At 42.7% G+C, this 25,416-nt stretch overlaps 1 protein-coding gene across 4 annotated transcripts in view; it reads right to left on the bottom strand.

Moving 5' to 3' along the window:
• Positions 1-297: 297 nt before the first annotated feature.
• The window catches only part of KIF26B (kinesin family member 26B), a 399,021-nt gene continuing 373,902 nt past the window's right edge, over positions 298-25,416 (bottom strand). For all 4 annotated transcript variants that reach the window (XM_048484868.1, XM_048484858.1, XM_048484878.1 and 1 more), the window contains 3 exons: positions 10,723-10,922; positions 6,010-6,160; positions 298-2,737 (listed from right to left, as the gene is read on the bottom strand). In XM_048484868.1, the coding sequence (XP_048340825.1) occupies positions 2,589-2,737; positions 6,010-6,160; positions 10,723-10,922 (500 nt within the window). In that variant the 3' untranslated portion in view covers positions 298-2,588. The remainder of the gene's footprint in view (positions 2,738-6,009; positions 6,161-10,722; positions 10,923-25,416) is intronic.

The following is a 25,416-nucleotide window of genomic DNA, read 5'->3' on the forward strand; positions in this document are numbered from 1 at the left end:
GTATTAAATTAAAGCACTTGGGGCTGTGATCGGTTGCTCAGCTACGTGCTGCAACTTCAAGAATTTTCAAGAAACACACCCAGTTTGGCAGTTTTGTGCGGTTTGCTCCAGAATCTTTAACAAGAATGAATCTGCTACCAAGATTAATCGTGCCTTTGCTTGGACTGGAGCACTAAACTTATGTGTGGGAATGCCTTAGATTTGCATTCAACTTATTGTTAAACTCTAAATTTGTACTGATGGTGCCAAAAAGACTCTTCTTTGAGGCCAAAGAAAAATGATGAGTGAGCAGCCAAGTCCTCTCATGAGCATCCTGTGTTTATTCCTTACTTGAACAGAATACATGCTGAGATGAATCAGAACAATGTTTTTGATTTGTTTCAAAAGTACATTTTGAAAACAATTCTTTGAAAAAAGGAATGCTATTTCATTCCTTTTCTGAAACCATTTATCTTCAGAGGATGGTGCTGAAAAATGTTTAACACAAAAAAACCCCTCAAAAAACCATATGATTTAGGAAAAAAAGGTGTAGCATTGGCCCGTCCACCACAAATGAAAGACTATAAGGGATGCTGTGCACTCATCTTATTATCTATGCACGGAAGAACATTTTAATGATTTCCATAGAGTAACAACTGACAGGTCATTTATGCATGCACTACTTATCCCACAGTGGTTTGCTTTGCGGTGGGTTTTTCCCATTTTTTTTTTACACAGAGATCCTCTCTCTGCAAAGTGTCTCTAGCCAAGCCGATCAACCATTTTGCCTGCCTGTTGCTTCTGTTTTCTTTTTGTGCACCCTCCATTTGGGGAGGCTGCCTGCTGCCTCGTCGTGTGTCCATGTGCCATCTTTGTTCTAGCATTACCTTGCTGGACCATGTACATTCCATGTTAATTTCAATGGTTTATCAATCCAGCAATAGATCGTCAGTGTTTAAAAAAGTTATTCTGATTATTTTGAAATGGTAGCACAAAGAGTGGGAAAAATTGCTTTTGTGTGGACAGGGGAAGGCAGGGAGGAGAAAGCTTAAATCACAGTGTTCTCTATTTTCCTTGTGAAGAGAGAAAAACTGAACAGGTTTCAGAAACTGAAAGTATTCTATGATCTGAGAACATGGTGTATGTATACTCAATGAGAAGGAGACCACAGGTCCATAAATGGCCACGTACTCTGTCCTCCATACAAAGCTGGCAACATATGGCCACTTGTTTCCTTTTACCATAAATGTTTCTGACACAATAATGATGTGCCCCTGCAGTGTCAGGGGTAAAAGGGAAGGTCAACAGGTTAAGAAAAGCAAAACTGCTAGCTCAAGTTTTACTTCCTGAATCACATGCTGTCCATTTGCCTCATGGAACTGATATGGTGCAGAAACACTTTCTATACTGTGATGACAGAAGATAATGGAAAGACATTGCCGGTATATCAGCAACAGCGGACAGCCATCATTTACAAGTCCTGCTTGTAAATCAATTTAACTGCTAAAAGGCTGGATCTAACACACTTAGGTCTGATTCAGCAAAGCAGTTCTTCTGCTTACAGACCTTGCAATAAAATTAGTGGATACATTTCCTTGTAATAGTGAGGCCTGAAAAGAAGGTGTTCACCAGCTGACATTGTGTTTTTCATCAGAGGCTTCAAACACAATTCAGGCATCTTTAGGGCAAGGCAAAAATTAAACAAAAAATAAAGACTGAGTCTACATGAAGAAACAACAGGAACTTCAGATGAACATTAGAAAAATGCATCCCAAATATAACTATTTGACAAAAGCAAAGGAAAACATGCAGACGCCCATTCTCCATGTCTGTTGCATTCCAAGGAAGATTGCTGTCATTTTGGCCAGAAAACCTACGTTCATGTTCTTTAGTATGAAGGGTGGGGGACATCTCTTCCTCCACTCCTGTAAAACATTATAGGGTCAATCTGGGAGCTTTAATATTCTCTTTGAGTGGCCTTACTCTGGGATAACAATAAAAGACAATTAACATTTATTTATAAGCTGCATCAGTTAGGAAATATCTCTACAAACACAAGTTACTTAGAAACAGCAAGTCAGAAACAGGATAAAACACCAAGAGAAAAAACAGGCTGTAAATACACTTCCAAAATGTGTTTGATTTTCTGTCATTTACTTTTTCTTGACTAGCACCATCTGTACACAAGAAAGTATGAACATAATTGTTTGGATAATAAAGATTTGCAAGGCACTTAAGACAGTCTTTCTGTGTATTTTTACTTTAATGGTGCTTTGAGCAGTGGTCCTACATCTTCCTTCCTCTCTGTTAGTGTAGCAAGGGAAAGTCACTTCTGCCAGCAGGTCCTATATACAAACATGTCCTTAAAGATTTCTCAAAGTGCTCTTTCAGGCTAGGAGAATCCACATCCTCATTTTTCAGTGCTTCTTTCAGCTTCACTTATTCAATTTATGCACCATTTTTCAGAATAACTGAGGGGGGGAAATCTCTTCTCACACACGCAGTCAAAACATTACACCAACCTTCATCCTCATTCTGTGTCTTTGGGGTGCTTTTCAGAAGGAAGACAGGGGGTGGCAGTAGTTTGGAACATTCTTGAGGTTCATTTTTCACCGACGCCTGGACGTGATGTCGAAGCAGGTGATCATCATGAGGTGGGCCTTGCAGTAATTGACCCGATTCTCTAGTCGCTCTGTCACACACTCAAGAGCTTCTAAGTACTCCAGGGAATCCAAGTCAAATACCTGTTCCAGATCAACTGTGAGAAAGGAATCAAAAGCTGAGGAAGTGAGAGAACAGACCCAGTACCTTTCATATTTGTATTTGTGTCTAAGGAAAATGGGGGGTAGCAAAGAGATCACACATCACCAGAATAGGCAGTTTCCTTAGCATTGTTGTTTCTCTCTTCAAGCCAGATTGAAGAGTTGGATGATGCCTTCCTGGAACAGATGACCAGACTTTCAGAAAGGAGAGAAGCAGTAGCAACAGGGACGTAGGTATAGATTTTTTATTGGGGGGGGGCAGGGCCATGCCCCACCCACCCCAGGGTGATTCTCCCCCACCCTGAAACAGCATCACTTTCAATGTTTAAACTGGGGACCTCACATTATCCCTTTAAATCCATGCTGAAGGGGGTGGATTTAAAAGGAGAATCTAGAGAAATTTGGGAGGGTGCCTGCTGTCAGGGGTGCAATTGTAAAGCTAGCAGCACCAAAATTTCAGGGTATCTTTAGGAGACTCTCCTAATGATACCACCCAGGTATGGTGAAGCTTGGTTCAGGGGGTCCAAAGTTATGGACCTCAAATGTGTAGCCCCCATCTCCTATTAGCTCCCATCGGAAACAACTCCCTTACCTCACCTAACTTGGGGGTATCATCAGGAGAGTCACCCGAAAAATTCCTGAAATGTTGGTGCTGCTAGCTGCACCCCCTGCAGGCAAAAAACTGAAAAAACCTAAAAAATACAAAAAACTCGAATGAGCCTGAATTTTTTGCGGGGGCCCCCAGACACGCACCCGGTGTAACACACACACTGTGGTATCTACGCCTCTGGCTCCAAGTTCAGGTTGTGGAGGTGTAGAGACAGGATGTTGACCCAAACCATAAACCAATACACCAAGGGGAAGAGAATGAATTTGAGTGCTGTGTCCCTTGTTCCCCCCTCCCCTATTCATGGTAATGGGACATGGCAAAAGAAGGTTATGGGGCAGCATGAACAATGAAGAAGCTTCACTGTCAACCTAGCTCTCTCAGCCTAGTCTTTTTCAGTGGTTGCCCCAGGCCTCTAGAACAGCCCCGGGGCAATCCTACCCTCCTTACTTTTTGATGAGGCTGTAATATAGAGTTGACCAAAGAGCTGTTGAGGCTGCAAGGTGAGCCTGGGCAAAGGAGAAATAGCCAGTAGTAAAGCAATTTCCCACAGTCATGGTCTCCTTAACTAAGTGTGGAATATTGGTTGTGTCTATGTCATTTAAATATTGTTTTCTTAGAGATATCTTCACAGCTTGAATGTGGAATTGTTTAAACCTGTTATGACAACTATGGGAACTTTAGCCTTTTCTTTTTGTATGAAGAACCAAAATTAAACTCTTATGTGAGCCATTTCAATCAAGGGTCGGATTTGTCTTGAAGTATTATTTCATAGCAGAAGAGGAGATTTATAATATAACTCATATATCTAAACTATCTGAGGGCAATAGGGGAGAAAATCTCATTTTGGGAGCTTTGGAGTGAGATGCATATGGCTAATCTAGTGATAGCAATATTGCTCTTTGCAGTGCTAAACAATTCTTGGATTCAGGTCCACTGGCGTAATGCCCATTGGGCAAGGTGGGCAGCTGCCCAGGGCATCACCTTGTGGGGGGCATCAAAATGCTGGGTTCGTTTTTGAGTATTTTAGTGGTTTTCCATTTTTGGCCTGCAGGGGGTGCAGTTTTTAGGCTAGCAGCACCAAAATTTCAGCATATGATCAGGAGACTGTCCCTATGCTACCCCCCAAGTTTGGTGAGGTTTGGTTCAGGGAGTCCAAAGTTATGGACTCCCAAAGGGGTGCCCCTATCCCCCATTGTTTCCAATGGGAGCTAATAGGAGATGGGGCTACAGTTTTGAGGGTCCATAACTTTGGTCCCCCTGAACCAAACTGCACCAAACTTGGGGGTATCATTGGGGCAGTCTCCTGATGAGACCCTGAAAGTTTTGAGACTGTGCCTTCAGAAATGTGCCCCCCACAGCCTGCAACCCCCATTGACAGCAATGCAGAAAACTCAATGCAGAACAAAGATTCTTGGGCAAATTTCTAGGATGTCCTGCAGGGGGTGCATTTTTGGATGTATCGGCACCAAAATTTCAGGGTATCATCTGGAGATGATGGCACCCCCCAAGTTTGGTGCAGTTTGGTTCAGGGGGGCCAAAGTTATGGACCCTCAAAACTGTAGCCCCTATCTCCTATTAGCTCCCATTGGAAACAATGGGGGATGGGGCACCCCCTTTGGGAGTCCATAACTTTGGACTCCTTGAACCAAACCTCACCAAACATGGGGAGTAGCATAAGTACAGTCTCCTGATGATATGCTGAAATTTTGGTGCTGATATGTTTAAAAATGCACCCCCTGCAGGCACCAATGTCCTGGTGCAAAAAAAATTGGTTGTGGTGGAGTGGCCGCCCATGGGGGGGGGGGCATCCAACTCAGGTTTTGCCCAGGGCTACAGTTTGCCCAGGGCTGCCTCGTTATGCCCCTGTTCAGGTCTTGAGCAAACAGGCTCAAAAAAACAGTTTTTACTGTCAGAGTTTAATAGGAATTATGTGTGAACAGTCCTAGGAAGAAGAAGAGTTTGGGTTTATATCCCCCTTTTCTCTCCTGTAGGAGATTCAAAGGGGTTTACAATCTCCTTGCCCTTCCCCCCTCACAACAAACACCCTGTGAGGTGGGTGGGGCTGAGAGCTCCGAAAAGCTGTGACTAGCCCAAGGTCACCCAGCTGGCATGTGTAGGAGTGCACAGGCTAATCTGAATTCCCCGGATAAGTCTCCACAGCTCAGGCAGCAGAGCGGAGAATCAAACCCGGTACCTCCAGTTTAGAATGCACCTGCTCTTAATCACTACACCACTGCTGCTCCCCCTCAGCCCCTTCCTTGCATGCCACCCCTCCCTCCCTCCCCTTCCCTTGCATGCCACCCCTCCCTCCCTCCCTCCCTCTCCCTCCCTCCCTCCCTCTCCCTCCCCTCCCCCTCCCTCCGCTAGGGTGGGTGGGCCATGTCCGGATGCCAGGTCCCCTCCTCCTCCAGCCCCTCCTTTGCATGCCACCTCTCCCTCCCTCTCCCTCCCCCTCCCTCCGCTAGGGTGGGTGGGCCATGTCCAGATGCCAGGTCCCCTCCCCCTCCAGCCCCTCCCTAGGAACATAACCCATCTCAATCTGCATTTATGTCAAATGTCAATTCAATTTTTGCTTACGGGCTGAGTGGCTCATAGCTTAGCTACAGCTCAGGTAAACTTCTGTGTCAATCAAATAAAGTACAGACAGTAAAATCTTACATTCACTGAGCCATTTATTAGGATCCAGCATCAGGTACTGTTTGGTCACTTCCAGCTCCCTCATTAACCAGTCGTACTTGGCCTTGACCTCTGCAATTCTCTGCTGCCGGTGTTCTAATATTTTCAGCTTAGCGTTAAAGCAAATCACCTCCTGCCCAATAAGATATGAAAGAAAGTTAACAAGGAGAGGAAAAGAATGTTTGAGATCAGATCAGATTTTTCTCAACTACATTATCTTCCAAGTGGTGATAACAATTACAGAAACTCAATAAATGGGGAAAAATTAGGCATGTAAACCTGCAAATGTTCCCTATCAACGATATTGTTGGGTAGCTGATAGCTATCTGCAAAGACTAACAGAACACAGATGCCTTGTCAAGCTCACATTGTCAAAGGGAAACTTTCTACCACACATTTATTGAGATGTTCTGATTGTTATTTATTTATTTATTTATTTATTATTTAAATTTATATACCGCCCCATCCCCAGGGGCTCCGGGCGGTGTACAACATGACCAACACAACAAAGTCGGGAGCAAACAACAAATAAAACAACAATATCCCATAAGGCTCCATCATTAAACATACTAAAAACATACTAAATTGTATTAAAACAGCGGTAGTCATACTAAAAGTCATACTAAAAGTCATACTAAAAGGCGCCCGGTAAGTCCCTACCCTTAAAACTCTTAAAACTCTCCCCTAGGGAGCAGCCGGACTCCTCCATAGGAGGATAATCTAGATGTAAGCGAGCAGGGGCGCCATACTCAGCGGCTGGTTACTCCAAAGGCCCGGCGGAACAACTCAGTCTTACAGGCCCTGCGGAACTCATCAAGATCCCGCAGGGCCCGGACAGCTGGAGGGAGAGTGTTCCACCAGGCCGGGGCCAGGGCTGTAAAAGCCCTGGCCCGCGTGGAGGCCAGCCGCATCATGGAGGGGCCGGGGACCACCAATAGATTCGCCTCAGCTGAGCGTAGAGGACGAGTGGGGGCATATGGGGTAATGCGTTCCCGGAGATACGAGGGTCCCAGGCCGCGTAAGGCCTTAAAGGTCAAAACCCACACCTTGAAAATGATTCGGAATTCCACCGGAAGCCAATGCAACTGGCGCAGCACAGGCTGGATGTGATCACGAAAGGCGCCCCCTGTGAGCAAACGTGCCGCTGCATGTTGGACCAGTTTCAATTTCCGAATCAAACGCAAGGGGAGGCCCGTGTAGAGGCCCGTTATGTTACATTACATTTTCCCACAGCAGAAATATTTAACTTCAAGGGTACAATTCTAACCAATTTCCACCCCATATATCCCACCCATATAATGCTAATATAGTTGATGGGGAACATTTGCATGACAGAATCAATGAACTTAACCCTTCTACCACATGCAATTCTCCCATTCAAATGCACTTCCTGGTCAATTTACCCTTTGATCCAGCTGGAATCCAAAACCACAAATCACCCAATCTGAGGAAGCAATGAGCTTGAGGGTAGACCTTATTACACATAATAAAGTTCTTGGGATGTGTATGGGGTGGCAGGTTTTCCTCAGTATCTCTATGCCTAATGCATTCATATCATGAATGTGGTATGCATAGAGGAAAGACTTCAGCCTCTCCATCCCAGCACCATTTTCCTGACCCAAAATGGACCAAGAGAAATTATCTGGTCTGCTGGGGAACCCCATGCACATACACATGGACCTCTCCAAATAGCATACCCCTCAGACCACTACAAGCAGGGAAACTGGCTTTTGAGGGGCGGGGGAGACTGGGGCCTCTTCTCCACATGAACTACAGTCTGAATTGGTCAGCATGTGGGTAGGAATTGTGGAGAACCTGCAACTTGTGTGACTGATGCACAGTGGGGAACCTTTATCATACAAATGATGTGTGAACAAGCATGCGAATGGTTATGCTTTATCACTCTTGGGAAAAACTCCCTTAACCCCTCATTCCCATTATCTTGACAAATATGGGGATGGAGTCAAGTATTTGCCAATATTAGGTCTAATGGGACCCTGAAATACCTTACTTCCTATCATTCCTATCATTTGAAGCTATACCTCCAGAATGAGGTCCTGCCCAGGAACTTGCAAACATTTTTACCAAGTCCCTTTTTGTGTTCAGGCCTCATGTGTGCAACACTTCTTGCTTCAGGGTCTAGAAACCCACCACTGCATCTTTTGACCTACACATGTGTGATACCTTCAAAGTTGCGGTTTAAATTGTTTGCCATATTCAGATTTTTTAAAAAGAGATGTCTTCTGTGTGACAGAGTTTTAAGATGCAACCCCTTCCCTTTTCTCCAGAAAGATCTTTCTAATTACTTAAGAGGGAAAAAAGTATACACATATGTTGTTGTGCATGTATATGTAGCTCTGAACTGTTTATCTGTTTAATATTTGTATCTTTCATTTTAGTCAGAATTGCCTCTCAAAATACTGTAATCATATAAATAAACAAATAGTAAAATTAAAAAATATTCAACATGATTTTATTGGGGAAGGGATTCTCAGCTGAATGGGATTGAGGCCTGATGAAATGTGTCTAGTTGCTTCCTGCCTTCCTTTGGGAGACCTTACGATCATAATTGGAAGATGGAAGGAGGAAGACTCTCCACTAAAGCTGGTTGCAACTGGAAGAACTAACACTGCCTGTTCTATTTATGAACCACTTTGATCCCATGATGGATGTTGACAAGCTCCTGGTATCTGTGAAATAACTACTTTTGCCCTCAATCCTTGCCCATTCTGGCTTCTAAAATCATAGAAAGGCCACACCAATGAATGTTTAGCATCTGTTATAAACCAGTCATTAGTCCAGGTTACCTTTCTTCAATGTCTCAAAGAGGCGGTTACCTGTCACTACTAAAAAAAATCCCTACAGAAAAATAATTTAACCAATTGTCTCCCTGTCTGTAATCTGCCCTCTCAAGGCAAAGTATCAGCAAGAGCAGTATCAGACCAATTGCAAGTCTTCTTGTATAACGTATCTGCTCTATTCTCTTTTCACTCTTGTTTCAGACGTGGCTATGGGATGGAGATGGCTCTGCTGGCTTTAGTTGATGACCTCCATCTAGACAAATGTAGACAAATGTAGACAAAGGTCAGGCCTCACTGTTGCTCCTACTGGATTCATCTGCAGCCTTTGACACAGTGGGCCATGCCGTCATATTGAGGTTCCTGGAGGCACAAGTAGGCATCAGGAGTTGTGCATTGGATTAGTTCAACATTCCTTATAGACCAGAGCCAAAGGATTGCCATTGGAGACCAGTTACCATCAGTGTGGGACCTATGGGGGAGAAGACTTGGTTGGTCTGCTCTTGCTGATACTTTGCCTTGAGAGGACAGATTATGGACAGGGAGACACTGATCCTTATCATGGTGATGCAGCAGAGTCCCAAAATTGCTACTTGGCTGCTGTGGTTAAATGGCTAAAACAAACTGAAACAAAACTACAGAAAGACAGAAATACAATTAGTTGGGATGGTAGAGGTCTTGAAGGGCACTATTTCCCCCTCTGTTAAGAGCTTTGGAGTTGCACATGATCCAACATTATTGCTGGAGAACAAATTACTGCTATTGCAAAAATAGGCTTCCAACTCAGCCTAGCTTGAAAAATGGCCCCTCACCTTGATATGACCATTTGGATCTTCTCCATGGTGACACTGAGACTAGACCATGCAATGCAATGTGCATTGGTCTCTCCTCAAAATCAATGTGGAAATTCCAGTTGGTACAGAATATCACAGCTTGGTTAATTTCGGGAGCTAGATGGTATGTGCATACTATTCCCATTCTACAGTCACTCCACTGGCTGCCCATCAGTTACCAAGGTCTGTTTAAAATATTGGCTACCAGTTACAAAGTCCTTTATGGCCTTGGACCCTCATATCTGTAAGACTGTCTCTCCTCTTATGCTCCACCACAACACCTTTGCTCATCTGAGCAGGGTCTTTTGCAGGTACCAACTTGCAAATGGGCAAAATCAACAACTGCCTGTTGTGGCCCCCACTTTGTGGAATGGCCTTTCCTGATGTTCTGTAAACTATGCAAAACTGAATTATTGAAGGTTTTTCTGCAAAAGCAATGAAGTTGCACAGTACAAAATGATTCACAAAGCTAGTTGGACAGATTATTAGGGTCTTCGATCTATACTACTGTGTACAGTTTGCTGCAATTAGAATCCTACTATGCAATTTTGTATCACTTAATGTGTCATGTTAACACTTGTGCTTTGCTTCAATTTTTTAAAAAAAGATTTCTGGTTGGTTCAATGAACCAAACTCTTTTCATTGTTTACTGAATTCCCCATCCTGTTGATCATATTGACTCGTTCTGTGTAATTCACCTTGTATGCCAGTGAGGAAGGTGCACTATAAATAACATAAATAAAAATGCAAATGCCATATTGAAGTGAATTGGAGAACTGATGCATACTGAAAAATTAATCTGTGGGCTAGGGTCTGCTGTATTTACAGTACTATGGAAAAGCCTCCCATCATTATACCTTCTTATATCTCTCTGCAAGGGGAAAGTTTGATCTCATTACTGCATTGCATAACTTTTTAGAATTATTTTTCGCAGTTAAAACAATCCTTCCCTTAGCTGTAGGCAAAGAGATGAAAAGAAATCAAAATAAATGAACATAATACAGGAAGATAAATGCGACAACTTCAGTTAGGGGACGTAGTTCAGTCTGTTAGGAGGTTCTCACATTGCTGTCTCCCAAGCGCCGCCGCTGGAGCCGCTCCACATCATCGATCTCATAGACTTTGATCTCAAAGGGTTCTCCCATTCCTCTCTGGGCACTTCTTAAGGATCCATCTACCCAGCGTACTGCTGGGCTAGTAGGTTTCCTTACTGGGGACATTGTGTCAAGTGATAAAGCTGGGATGAGTCTCCGTCTCTGAGAACCTAAATAAGCATTAATGACAAATCTATTTGATCAAGGAACAAATTATTCATTTTATCTGTAAAGAAGAATAGTATGCAAGAGAATATTACATGGAAGTAAAAGCAACAACTTAGGATCTATTTATCTCTGACATTGTGATATAAGCTACCCTGTTTCCCCAAAAATAAGACATCCTCTGAAAATAAGACGTAGTAGAGATTTTGCTGAAGTGCTAAATATAAAGCATCCCCTGAAAGTAAGACGTAGCAAAGTTTTTGTTTGGAAGCATGCCCGTCGAACAGAACACCAGAGCATGCAGCTGTGGAGCGGAAAAATAAGACATCCCCTGAAAATGACATAGTGCATCTTGGGGAGCAAAAATTAATATAAGACACTGTCTTATTTTCGGGGAAACACGATATGAAGCTCTTACCCATGTGTCCTTTGCAAAGTTCTCAATCTCCAAAAGGTTAGATTCATGTACTACAACTGTAGGGATCAATAGATGGTAAAACAATCACAAAGAGGTTTGTGATGTGAGGTGATTCCACTTGTATGGTATCCCAGGGCTGTACTTTACTGCATTCTGGAATGTATTTGAAATACAGGGCAATTCAGAATGTAGTGACCTATTTATGTGATTATGATGGGGTACATGGTATTAATGCTCATCATTATTTAAAAGTGCAAATGAAGGAATGAGCCAACCTGTCTTTTGGAGGCTGTACTCCTCAAGCTTGTAGCTTTCACACATTTAAAAAAAATGCTAGTTCAATGTTAATTCTTATATAGCATTGCTTGGAATGGACACTTCAAAAATCATAGATGAGTCAAGGAAGGGATGGAAGAAATGAAAGAAAAGAAGAGAGAAATTTGTTTCTGTGTGTGAAGGTTCATTTCTTACTATATTGGTTCATTTCCTACTATTTTGTACCTCCTAGGAGAGATTAGAAGAATATGGGACAAGCAGATCCCAATGGATTCTCTTGGCTGCTAGAGGTTAGTTCTGTGCCAACAGAGAAGGTGGAGCACATTGAAAGTACACTTCTACCTGGCAGTAAGCATTAATGACTGAAAATGACTGTCTTAACTTTGTAAGAAGTTCATAATTGCCACAATGACTCAAAGTCTCTGAACAAACAGGCACTAGTCTACAAACAAGTTGAAAGTGTTCTGAAGAAGATTAGTTTTGAAACAGGTTCCAGGCAGCTATCTGCCATCTATTTTTAACTACTGTCCCATGAGCTGTACGTATGATGTGCAATTTGAGGTGAATTATTCCATTGTGCCATTGACTGAATATATTGTCACATTTTTGCTCATTCACAGTAATTGGTCCTTATTTGCTTTGGATGTCAGATAGTTATGTTCTTGAACCATTATATGATACATTAACCTATATATTATATTATACATTAAACTGAACCATTGTATATTATATAATGAGGCTTTATATATTACATAATGACGAAACTTTCTTACTTTTAACAATGAGACAGTTCTGTGCCCTTTGCCCCCCGCCCACACCCCAAATGCAGAAATTAAAACAATAGTTAAGATATTGTTGAATTTATTTATTCACAGATCTGATTGAAGGATAATTCTGTAACAAATTACATTGCTGATATCTAGTGAGGGCAATGAGCAAAGCCAGGGAAAGGTTGTTGAAACAATATTATGTGAAGCTTTGTAGACAAAAGATACAAAATGTACAGCCAAACATTAAGAGAAAACTCCTACAAGATATTTTATCAGTGGTACATTACTCTGTAGAATATCAAAAAGATGGATAGGAATCATGAAGGGAAATGTTGGAAATGTAAATAAGCATTTTACCATATGTGGTTGAAAAGTTTTTCTAGTTCTGGATAGGGCCTGACACAGGTCTCAACATGGCGAGTGGTGGTAAAAAAACAATGGGGCACAGCATCACATCACATTCCCACTCACATATTTTTGTGGAAAACAAGAGACTCCCCCCCCCCCGTGATATGCTCACTACCATTAGGTCCAAAGTACACATCTCCCTAGTTATGCACTCTGAGCAACCAGTGCATGCACAGAAAAGAAAACAAGGACATTTTGGGACTCCACTCTTGGCCAATTCCCCACGGTCAATTAATTGCGAGATACGTACACGAAATATCAAGGATTCTGGAAGAACTCCCTACTGACTGAGAGATTAACAAGGCTTCATCCAGGTTCTGTCGTTCATTCTCCCCCTTATCCCACGTCTTTGTGCAACCTGGTTGCAAGTACAACTTTTCCAGGAAACGCGTCTTCGATCCCGTTTGGAGGGTAGGATCGGGGGTCTAATCTGTGTTCAGAATTCCCGCCATTGAGCATGACGCAAATGTCTTCTAATGAATCAGCGTGCGGTGGGCTGGCATGATGCACGCACAGCCTCCTCTTGGTTTCAATTTCGCTTTTGGTCTCAGTATGCGTGTGAGTGTGAGGAAACATGAACCAGTAAACCATTTGAATGGGAGGACAGTAAAACGCTTAAACATTAAACGCTTAAACGTTCACTCTTACAAACGAGCGAACTTCACTTTGTTTGCAAGTGACAGTGAGCCCTTCATTGGGCAATGGCTGGAAAATGGTCCCGCCCCAACATGGCACACCAGCCAATCAGGAGAGACCCACCATGGCAATAACGCGGTAGTGGAGATTGTTACATTTCCTGAATGTGAGATAGGTCTAGATGTCTTCAGTGGAAATATGCTATGGTGGGGAGGTTGAAACCTCGGTGAAAAGGTGCAGTTTTTTTCAAATTTGGTTTGATCTACATTGAATTTCCCTCTGGGGAATCAACCCCTGATTAATCCAGGTAAAATAACCCCCGGGCGATACCATGAGCAGAAAGCATGCTTGGGGGAATGTTTTGGGAAGGGTGGGCTGCAATGGCCGGTGGCCAGCAGAGTTGAAAACTGACATGATGTCAGGTGGGGAGATCAGGGGGCAGGGAGATCAAGCAGCTGGGCCATAAAAATAAACTGGCTCTGCTCCTGTGGTGTTTGCAAGGTAGCAGGTTCAATGGGGGATTTTTGAAAAGAATCGTCAAAATGGTGATTTCTGAGAATTCCAGTATGATGGAAATATCGTGGGACAAACCCGCTTTAGCAATTCAAGAGGCAGGGAGGAGACCTTCATTCAAGCTGCCATCCAAAAACAACAGCCAATCAGAATGCGGAACACTGGGAATGTTTGTGCATGTGCGGATACCCTTGTGGTGTAAATACAAAAGCCCCAGGCTTGTGCGAAACAAACTGGAGTATTTCCTCCCAGTCTTCACTTGATTCCTTCACAGAAATGAGCAGCCATGTGAAGGAAAAAAACGGGATAAAGTAAACCCGAATTGTAAGATACCAATTGTAATCTGGTATAATTGTGCTGTGCAGAAATGGCCATTCTCAAACAGAACTTACCTCAGATTGTTGAAGTGAGGATAAAATGGAGAAGAGGAGAATGGTGTAAGCTGATTTGGGTCTCCATTGTGGAGAAAGGGGTGGAGTATATAGTAAATAAAGTTCCCAATAGTGCCTTGGTCTCCTAGATCTAGCTAGAACCAACAGTTACGAGGCTGGCCATTTACACTACAATCCAAAGCAGAGCTGCATCTTTCCAAATTCACTGAAGTCTATGGGCTTAGATGGGCTCTGCTTAGTACTGTACTGTTAGAGCCTGTAAATGAGCACTGTTGGATCAGTGACAGGAGGAAACTACTCACTAAGGATGGACAACTTACACTAATTTGAGAGAAATCCCAGAGAAGATGCAGGTCATAACAGACAGTGTCCAACACCCAAACATCTCTAGCCATCTGCTGAACAGTGATTTCCCCCCTTCCCTCAAATACTTCCCTGGTGCTAGATTTCAATTCACTGTGTCTATGTCAGCTGTCTGATGCTATTGTACAGGGAGATGATTCCAAGCCAGTTATTGTCCTAGGCACAGGCACTGTAGTGCAACTGTTTTTTTAAAAGTGAATTAGCTCTGTCCTGTTCCCAGCCTTCCCAAAAGAGAATGAGCAGCTCCAGACAAGCCAGTGGCAATGGTATTCCTGTGAGCTAATTCTGAGGCTGCCAAGTTAGCAGGTTTTATTTACAAGTAGTCTAATGATGTCCAACTCAATCATGCATGTACCATAGAGCTTTCAATATGCACAATAGCCCACTGCCGCTTCCTCTATTAAATCATTCTTATATTTGTGAGGTTGAAAGCTCAGTTCTGGCACGTGGTAGCCAAGCGTATAAAAAATGATTACTCAGATCCCTTTCAACACAGATTTGCTGCATGAAATGGCCTGGCTGTGACCTGGGAAAATCAATGCTGTTGTTTTTAATGAGCAAAACAAAGATGGTTGGGGCCTATACTCTTTTCTTCAGTCAGCATTCAAGTGTTAAACCATATAGACCCATGCACAGTACTCTGATCTATGTCCATTAATTTCAGTGGGATCAAACTAGAGGAACTCTGCATAGAACTGTAAAAAGAAGAGATCATCCAACAATATCAATTGTGGAGAAAGTCAGAAGTAAGGAAGCAAAAAACTGTTTAGCTCAACAGAGACTCAATCAGAAATCCAAACACTGATGCCAAAATCAGAGTATCGTTCACTTAGGTGCACTAGGCTGTGCCTGGCATCATTTGGTTCATCTGTTTACTGCCTTTTGATATCAATTTAATTCAGGCTTCTTTTGATAATCCTTGGCCCACACTGAGTTATACTTGTTTACAGGAAAAAGGGGAAGAAGTCATGTGAAAAATGGGGGTCCCAGGGCATGAGGGCCTTGGGGTTGTCAAGGCTGAGACCCAATAACACCTTGGAAGTTTCATGTTGATTTGAACCTATGGTTGATTCTGCACAGCACAATAATAATGGGTTACATCTGTTATTTTTGAATCTGGGTCTATTTTATTCCATTTTTGTCCTTCACATGGGTACCCGTTTTTTGTGAAGGAAACAATCCATTTTCTTTTTGCCCCTTTGTACAAACCCACTTTTTTTTACAATGCAAATGTGCAGGCACCAAGAACCTATTTCTCCTGCATTCTGATTGGCTGTTCTATAACCACAGTCTCCCTTCCACCTGCTCCACCCTCTGCTAAGGGAACGCTTCTGATTGGGGAGAATCTACAGTAACCCCAGGATCACAAGCAGGACCTCCCCCTCCCATTTCTACAGCATGGGAAAAAAGTTTATGGCTTTGAAACCACAACACTTATAAACATGAAGCATGTACCTCCCCATGTTGTGATGTACAAAATAATAAAATCTCTCCAAAAAGGGAGCAAAGCTACATGTCCCATCCACATCAAATGTGTGCATGCATCTGCCTAGCTGCGTGCTCTGAGCACCCAAAAAATAAAAATAAACGGAAATGTTTGTTGTGAATCCGTTGCAGACATTTGGGTGAAATTGTGCTTGCATTCACTGCCAAGGGAACAAAACATGCTTTGGGAATGTTTATGAAATGGTGGGCTATCACACTTGTTGGCAACTCAGCAGAAATGAAACTGACATGACGTAAGGTGGGGGAATGGATAGAAGGGCAGGAAAAACAAAGCAGTTGGGCACCTGTACTGTTCCCACGGAAGTGGGTTTAACCTGGGATTTTTCAAAAAGATTAATATTTTGGCTTTTTTTTAAAAAAAAAACCTGGGTTGAAGGAAATATATCAGATCAATCCTGCTTTGGGAAAGGGACCCATGTGAAGTTCCTCCCCAAACAGGCTATTTCCCTTCATCAACCCATTATATTTCTACCATGCAGAAACAACCTATGTCATCAAGGATGGAGGTAAGGGGGTGGTTCTCGGGCTCAAACCCACCATTGCATGTCCAAAGCTCCACCCTCTGTTTGTGGTTTTTTTTGTATTTTTTAGTGTTATTTTGGTTTTTGGCCCGCAGGGAGCACAGTTTTTAGGCTAGCAATACCAAAGTTTCAGAGATTGTTTGGGAGACTCTCCGGATGATACTACCCAGGTTTGGTGAGGTTTGGTTCAGGGGGTCCAAAGTTATGGACTCCCAAAGGGGGTGCCCCATCCCCCATTGTTTCCAAAGGGAGCTAATAGAATATGGGGGCTACACTTTGAGGGTCCATAACTTTGGACCCCCTGAACCAAACTTCACCATACCTGGGAGGTATTACCAGGAGAGTCTCCTAAAGATACCCTGAAAGTTTGGTGCTGCTAGCTTAATAATTGCACCCCTGACAGCAGGCACACTCAAAATCCCCCAGATTCTCCTTTTAAATCCACCCCCTTTGGCATGGATTTAAAGGGAGAATATGAGGTCCCCTGTTTAAACATTGAAAGTGTTGCTGTTTCAGGGTGGGGGAGACTCCACTCCCAAAACAGCATCACTTTCAATGTTGTTTTAACTGGGAGCCCCAGATTCTCCCTTTAAGATGGATTTAAAGGGAGAATTTGGGCTCTCTAGTTTAAACACCATTGAAAGTGATGCTATTTGGGGGTGGATTCCAGCATCACAGTGGGCACTGGATGTGCAAAACTAAGATCTTGCACCGGGCTCCATTTTCCATAGCTACGCCTCTGCCCAGAGGGGAGGGTAGAAGGGACTGCCGGCTGCCAGCTGGGAGCCCAGCTGGTGGGGGGGGCAGGGGAGTCTGCTGTCCCCGGCCTTGAAGAGCTGTTTTAAAAGCACTGGGCCTGGGGCTTGGGGAGGCGTGGCCATGCCCCAGGGGCAGGTGGGGGCGTGGCCCCATCCCCTGAACCCCCCATAAAAATCTATACCTATGTCCCTGTATGTCATCAAGACCCGAGTGTTTTGTGTTGCCATAAATCTCCAAGTGGGACTTGGGAATGTGGCTGTTCTCAGGTTCGTTACTTTCTCTTTCCTATCTCTGCTGCTTTGGTTGGCATGCTTGCTTTGAAATGACCTTCTCATGGGATCTTCTAAGAGAGCAGTTATCTGGTTTTGGGGGTGGGGAGAGGCGATCAACTGTACCTGCTTGTGAGAAACTGTTGCTAGCTAATTGGACTTGGGAGAGGGACTGCTGTAACTTCTGTTTATTTTTTATTGGATTTATAGGTTGCCTCACCCCCAAAGGGCTCAAGGTAGCTCACAGTACAACTGTTTTCAATAACAGAACATAAAATACATAAATAAAACTTAACCCCATTAAAACAAATTTCCAACAGCAGCAGTTACTTAAAATTTAGATAAACAAAAAAGAGCAAGCAAATTTAAAGACAGGTGCCCGATTGAAAGGCCGGGAGGGGAGAGGCAGGGCCCAAGATGGAATCAGGGCCTTGCTAAGATGGAAAACTGGCAGCCTCAGTGGGGGGCGGAAGATCCCCAGTCCTGCCAAAGGCCTGGTGGAACAGCTCTGTCTTACAGGCCCTGCAGAACTCACCAAGGTCCCGCAGGGCTCAGACAGCTGGAGAGAGAGAGTTCCACCAGGCAGGGGCCAGATCCGTAAAGGCCCTGGCCCGGGTTGAGGCCAGCCGGGACCTTCCCACCTGAATTCAGACTGGACTATAATCCTTTTCCAGTACACATCTCAACAGATTCTCTATTAATAAAAGAGATTTCATTCATAGTTGAGTCTGCTTTATTTGAGAAATCTAGAAGATACAACATACGTCACCCCAGACCTGGTCAGACACTCTAACCAAAGTACAACTCTATCCCTTATTTATTGAGCCCTTCTTTGTTTTCCGGCATCAATACATGCAATATCAGAGGAGGGCAAGTAAGTTTCCTACCAGCAAGATCTCAAGAACCTAAACTTAGATTCTCTTTCTCACAGCAGTCACCCATATAAACTCTTGCATGGTCCCACATTATGTTCATGTCCTTGATCTCCCTTCCAAGTGAGCTAGCCCAGACCTTGCCAGCAGGCAGGCAAGCAGCCAGCAGCAAATTACATTGGGGCCTACTGGCAGCCCATAACAAGATATTCTCTGTAGACTAACCATATATTCCTACAAACCCATGCATGTTACTGTATTTTGCATGGTTCCAGTTCTGAACTACCGGTAATTGCTTTAGGAAAAAGCAGAGGAAGAAAAATGAAGAAAAACTCAGCATGGAAGTATTTGAGATCTATACAGACATACTCCAAAAGATGGAAAGCGAATTCTTGCTGAACTAGCAATGCAGGCAACAATTAGTCACAGTTTCAGGCATACTAAGAACCCTTTGATCTGTCCATATAAAAAAAGGCATAGTTCTGTTTTATAGTCCGAGGGAGAAAAGTTTACTTTTAAACATTCATCCTGTTGAAAATGGCATTCATCATTATCATTCTGCGCTCAATGGCTTGCTAACGACTGGAAACATTATGGGGCAGGCGGGATGGGGACTAGGTGCAAATAAACAGCATATAGTGGAAAAAAACTAAAAAGGTTTTAAGCAGTATGACAGAAGAGGATAAGATACATAAGGAAGCAAACAGAGCAAGAAGTTTTTGAATCAGGTGGTACATGCCCTTGTTGCAGAATATAATTGCAACAAAATATAGGATGACATTTGTAAAATCCCTGTTACTAATTTATATAGGACTTCTAGTTTGCAAAATCGTTTATATTTTAACAGATTACATCATTACACCCTCATATAATTAAACCAGTCTGTAATTTGAATTATTCCAGTTGAGAAAAAGTGACTTGGCCAGCAAAATGAATCCAGGCAAAGTGTTTTGAACTCTGATCGCTGACATTCAAGTGCTTTTGCTTTTGTCTGCCAGATTGCTTAACTGATGGAGTAATCATAATTCTGGCACCTATATGGTTTCCAGACAAGAATCAGTACCGGGTCACCCTTCACCAAGGCATCTCTAATTTTAAAAACGCAAGACATGATTAAGCCAAAATGAAGCTATTTTGATTGTGTGTGAGAGAGGGAGGGGGGGAGCTCATAAACTTTCCCATTATAATTAGTGCTGCTTGTACACTTTGCTTGAGTCACGTCCATTAATTTATCACATTTTTTCATGCCCTTCACCCCTGTTGTCTAAGGCAGTGAATATACTTCTGCTCGCCTCCATTTTGCCCTCACAATAATCCTGTGGAGTAGATTAGCCAGGGAAAAAGTGATCAATATAAGCCAGTGAGTTTCATAACAGAATGGGGACTGGATTCTGACTCTGTCAGGTCCTAGTCCAATGCTCTAATCACTAAAACACACTCTCTGTGTCTATAATTTGTGCTTCTACTGAATTTCCTGACATCTGGAAATTCTGTACAGCATAAGCGAATTACTATCTGCCCTACTGTAACTATAGATAGGGCTTTGGTTACACTGATGTTCTTACAGGGAATCATAGTTTTATTTCAGGGTAAATCCAATTATTTCCCATGAATAGCTTCTGACCTCACTAAAATATATGTTAGCCGTGCCTCCTTCCTTAGGCAATCTTGCTACTTAATCACACCATCCTGCTTGGTGAAGAGGTGAGCTTAGTGCCTATTCACTGTTAGGTGTCAGAGGTTAATGGGGTACAATAGGAAACCATGGAATAAATAGCCACACAGATGCTTGGAAGTGGTGAGAGTGGAAACATCTACCACAAAAGGCTCTCCCATTACAACTGAACTGCTAAAAAAAACCCCAGACAATGATCTTACAAAATGTACGGTCTAGTTAACTGAGTTCAAGGCCAAAAAGCCAGACACAGTTGAAAGCAACTCTCTTTTTCTCTTACTGACCTGTCTCTCAGAACAATCTTAAAGAATATATATCATCGTCTTCTAACAGCAAAGTCAGCCAAATCTATGGATACTTAAATCCGGTGACTGGAGCTATGAACTGGCAAGACAACCCTTTCTACAAACCTGAAAAGGGCCCCATGTTTGTAGAAAAATGTGAAATCTTAAAAACAAACATGGAGGATTTTTAAACAAAATTTGAAGATGACAAAAGGAGCATCTGTAGCTTTAAGCAACGGATTCCCTCAGTGGCTATTACTAGGCAACCAGTATGTTCTAAGGCTTTCTTCTGTCAGTAAAAGCAAGGGGAGGGGACAGAGCCCTTTCCATGTTTATTTTGGCTTTTGAGGAAATACTGGAGCCAGGCCTGTCACAGACATTTAGTCTAACATACCTCACAGGATTGTTTTGTGGATAAAAAGGAGAGAAGACTAATGTAAGTAGCTTTGGCTCCCACTGTGGAGAAAGGTGGTAGTTTTCCAAAGCAGAAGGCTAGGAGACAGAAAATTTAAGACCGAGAGTCTTAATAGGAACTGATCTCTGTAGTTGAGAGATGAGGAGGTTAGGAACCCTGGAGGTTAGGAACCCTAGAGGGAGAGAACAAAGCTGGAAAATGGAAGAGCTTATGGGGGTTTTTGGGAAAGGAAAAATAGTAGTGGAGGGGGGAAATGAGATGCCTTCTGCAGGTCTTTGTGGGTTATCTCTTGCGTATGTATGTGTGTGTGTGTGTGTGTGTGTGTGTAAATGTATTCACTGACTATGCACAGGGATGTGAATTTTCTCTCTTAATACCTCTCCTCCAGCTTCTTGGAGTATACAATAAAGAGGTAATACAACACTACAAAAGTACATGGAGCAATAATAAAGAACTAAAAGATATTAACAATGCTTGATCATATTATAGCACATCAAGTGACAGATGAGTGCTATATTATTTAATGTGGTGAATCCTGCATCCCACCATGAATGGTTCTTTCCCTAGTTTTGGATAAGGCTGAAGCAGAAGTATCAACTGATGAAAAAAGGGTTGCCAATTGGGGGGTTGGGGTTGGGCAAAGATATGCCCCCCCGCCCTCCCCAAGGAGGCTGTGGAATCACCTAACATTGGTTAAAAAAAGAAAAGCAATGACAGGGAGCTCTAGGAATTGTTGGAAACATTATAGTAAAACCATAGAGTTCCTGGTGATTTCAAGAGCTGGTCCAGAAGTAATAAAGATAGCTATAAAACCCCAACAATAAAACCCCAACAGCAGCAGTGGATTCCCTACCCTCATCAGGACCCTGACCATGTTATATATAAAATTTAGAACCTTTGTTGAACTAAAGCACTAACAAAGCTTAATATACACTTATAGATCAGGGAACAGTTGACCAATGGTAGGATCCATGTATATATGTGTGCACATTCCACAAGAATGTGGAATTTAATCAGAATTAAACATGAAAGGCAAATTGGTCTTACTTCCAGATCTGTCATGGATACTTTGATTCCCACATTCTAAAAATGACAGATCGATGCATTGAGTAATACACTTAGGAAGTAACTAAAAGAAAACAAGATGGTAATATTCAGGAGCAGCAAAAGCAGCAGCAGAGAGGGATCAGTCTCTCCTGTGTGTCCACACTTGAAAAGTAATTGTGAAACCTGACAAGACTGCTGGTCTTAAAAGTCTTTATGGCCTCTCTTAAAGGGGATTTCTGTTGATTCATGTTGATCATGCCTGACAGCTAGCATTTCCGTTAATAATAATCATAAATAAACTGGACAAGGTCATCTGACCTGAAATGAGCATATCTACAGTGCCATATCCATTACATCCATGACAGCGAATCAGGAAGGGTCCAATGCACATTAACATGATATCCAAGCAGAAATGCCTCAGGTTCCTGACTTTTTTAAAATAATTCATAATGGCAATATTTGTATTTAGGCAAGGATTTTTTTAAAAATGGATCTTTTTCTAATAGGAAACACAAAACTCCTATTCTTCTGATCTATATGCAAATAGATTTTCCCTTTGCCGCGCAGTTTAATCTGAGCTTTGTGCTGCAATTATAATGTTGATTTTATGACCCCATAAATCTGTTGACATGTTAAAAATGGTGCTTCTACCACATACAGAGTTACGCATCACCCACTCCAAATGCTGGTCTGTATCCAAAACAGAGTCATTTCAGCACAAAATTAAGTTTTGACTTCCCCTTTTCTTTGTACTTATACCTTCTTTGCAGAGTTTAGTGAAAATGGGATTTATATATTGTGCTGAAGGTCAACTAAGTCAAGCTATATAATGGTATCAGGGCAAGTAATTCCCAAAGTGCCTGGAAGGGAGCTCAAGGGTCAAGGCATCCAAACACCTGCAGTATGCTACGATTCGCTTGGAACTAAGACATCCCTGACAGACACTTATGCAACTGCTTCTCGGGAAACCTAAGTGAAGTATATTTATTTATTTAGAGCATTTAAACCTGGCTTTCTCCATAACAAGATTCCGTTCAGTGAACCGAGTGCTGAATTTTATAATGGCTGCTTTAGAGATCTTCAAAGTATGCTTTGGTTTAAAGAGGTATCACAAATTAAATAACTTGGACTGAGGAGACCAAGGTCTGAATCCATGCTATGATGCAAACTTACAGATCAATTCAAAGGGAGGGGGAGCCACACTGGAAGAACTGTGACCCCTGAACTGGTGTCAGTGCTACTTACATGAGGAAAATGGGCATGGATGCCAATGTGGGGGCACTTCCTCCAGCACAGGGGAGATGAACAGTGGTACAACCCTTGGGCACCATGGAAGATTCAGCTCTGGTGCTCCTCCGGTGCAGGTGGGGGCATTCTAGGGGCATTTCCAAGAGTGGAACCAAATTTAGTCAGTTTTCTGTGGTCTTTCAGTCTGGGAACGCCTCCTGATGTCCTCATGGATTTATGCAGGCAAAAAGGTAAGTGTAGCACATGGGGCAGCTTGTGGGGGCGGGAGTTGCAGGGCAGCCAGGGATTTCTTCCATTTTTCTTGCTTTCTACACTGCCTGAACCCCCCTTGGAGATAGCACAGCTGTGCTATGATAGCACCATCCCTGGCCACCATGAAACTGCCCTTCCCAATGGATTGGGTTCCCTGTGATTTTGGGCCTTTTACTTTCAGCATAACAGGATTGCCAACATCCAGGTGGATCAGTCATGGTATATAATGTGGGTAAGTGCACCTGTAAAGAATGTAATAATAACTGCACCAATGGCTCAAAACTCAATTATAATGTATTATTCTAAGTTAATGAATATTTTTGTCAGATATCATTTAACCATTCATTTACAAAATCAACAAGAACTTTTAAAATAGAAATAACTTATAAGCCTCTCCTTTTTAAATGACAAACATCAAAGTGTTGTAGGGCTAGAAGATCCCCAAGTTGGGTCACACCTCATCACAAGGACTTTGTTTGGCCCCCTCAGTCTCACTGTTAACAATTTCCCAATACCATTTTTTTATGCAGCAGTTGCTGCTATTGTAAGTTACTTCAGGACCCTCTCCACTGTATATGCACAGGAATGCTTGTCTCCTACATGCTATGCTGGTGCATAAGGGAGGAACTAACATCCAGGTGGAGACTGCAGTTTTCCCAGAATTACTACTGTCCTCCAGATGATAGGGATCAGCTCCCCTGGAGAAAATGGCTGCTTTGGAGGGACCCACAGTGGTCCCTCCCCTTCCGAAATCCTGCCATTCCCCAGGCCCCATCCCATAATCTCCAGGAGTTCTCCAACCTACAGCATAACCTGTCATTGAGCTGTAAGGATAAAATGGGTACTCAGCAGCAAGCCTTTATTGGCATAGACATAAAATGGGTACTCTTTACATATGCTGCCCAAAATTGCCTGGCGGAAGGTGATAAACAAATATGTTCAGACTTTTTTGGGGGGTGAAAAAGTTGTCAATGGTCAGAACTAACATAGCTCAATTCTCAAAGGAAGCTGGGCAGTGCTTGGCTATATCCTTTCTCAGGGAAAGATGATAATGAGGTCATGCATGCTACATTGGAAGTTACAGCAGCGCACAACTGCACTGTGAAGTAGGGCAGATTCTCTTTAAAGATTAAAGAAGCTTACTTATGCACCAGCTTTGTCAAAACTGTTATCGTTTGCAATGGTAAAGATTGTATTTTTATAAAAGAACATGTATAGTGCTCTGGACACTTTTATTTTGTACAGTTGTGCCCACCATTTTGTGGGCTCAGTGCTGCCACGGGAACAAAATGGAGGGCGCAACTGTAGAAAATAAAAGTGTTGCTATATAGCCGTCTGGAGTGCTGTACATGCTCTTTTATCAAAGCATGATGTTCAACATTGCCAATGATAATAGTTTTGTTGACGTTGGTGCATAAGTAAGCTTCTTTAATCTTTAAGGTAAATCTGGGGGGTGGGGGAGAGACAGGAAGATGGGAGCAGGCTGATCCACATCCCCTCTCATCTTTCCCTGAAAAGGATATAGATAATTCAGCATAAGACAAACACAGGCAAAACAAAATACCACAGCTTACTAAATTGGCTAGAGATGTAGTTAAGAACAATGACATCCTGAGACCTGTGTATGGTTAAATATTTTCCTTGTTCTCAGCAGAGTTCAAAACTACTTTCTGTAAAGAATAGGGAAAGCTACAAAAAACAGTAATTGGATAAATTGTCTAAACATTGTCTATAAGTTGTCTAAACATGGGTAGTAGAATGGACTATAAATCATACACTTGCACACCTTTAAGGCCCTTCACAACCTGGGGCCCTCATACCTTAGGGACCGTCTTTCTCCGTATGTCCCTACTCAGCCTCTGCATTCTGCAGAGG

This window comes from Sphaerodactylus townsendi, linkage group LG01 (assembly GCF_021028975.2).
Source record: "Sphaerodactylus townsendi isolate TG3544 linkage group LG01, MPM_Stown_v2.3, whole genome shotgun sequence".
NCBI classification, from domain to species: Eukaryota; Metazoa; Chordata; class Lepidosauria; order Squamata; family Sphaerodactylidae; genus Sphaerodactylus; species Sphaerodactylus townsendi.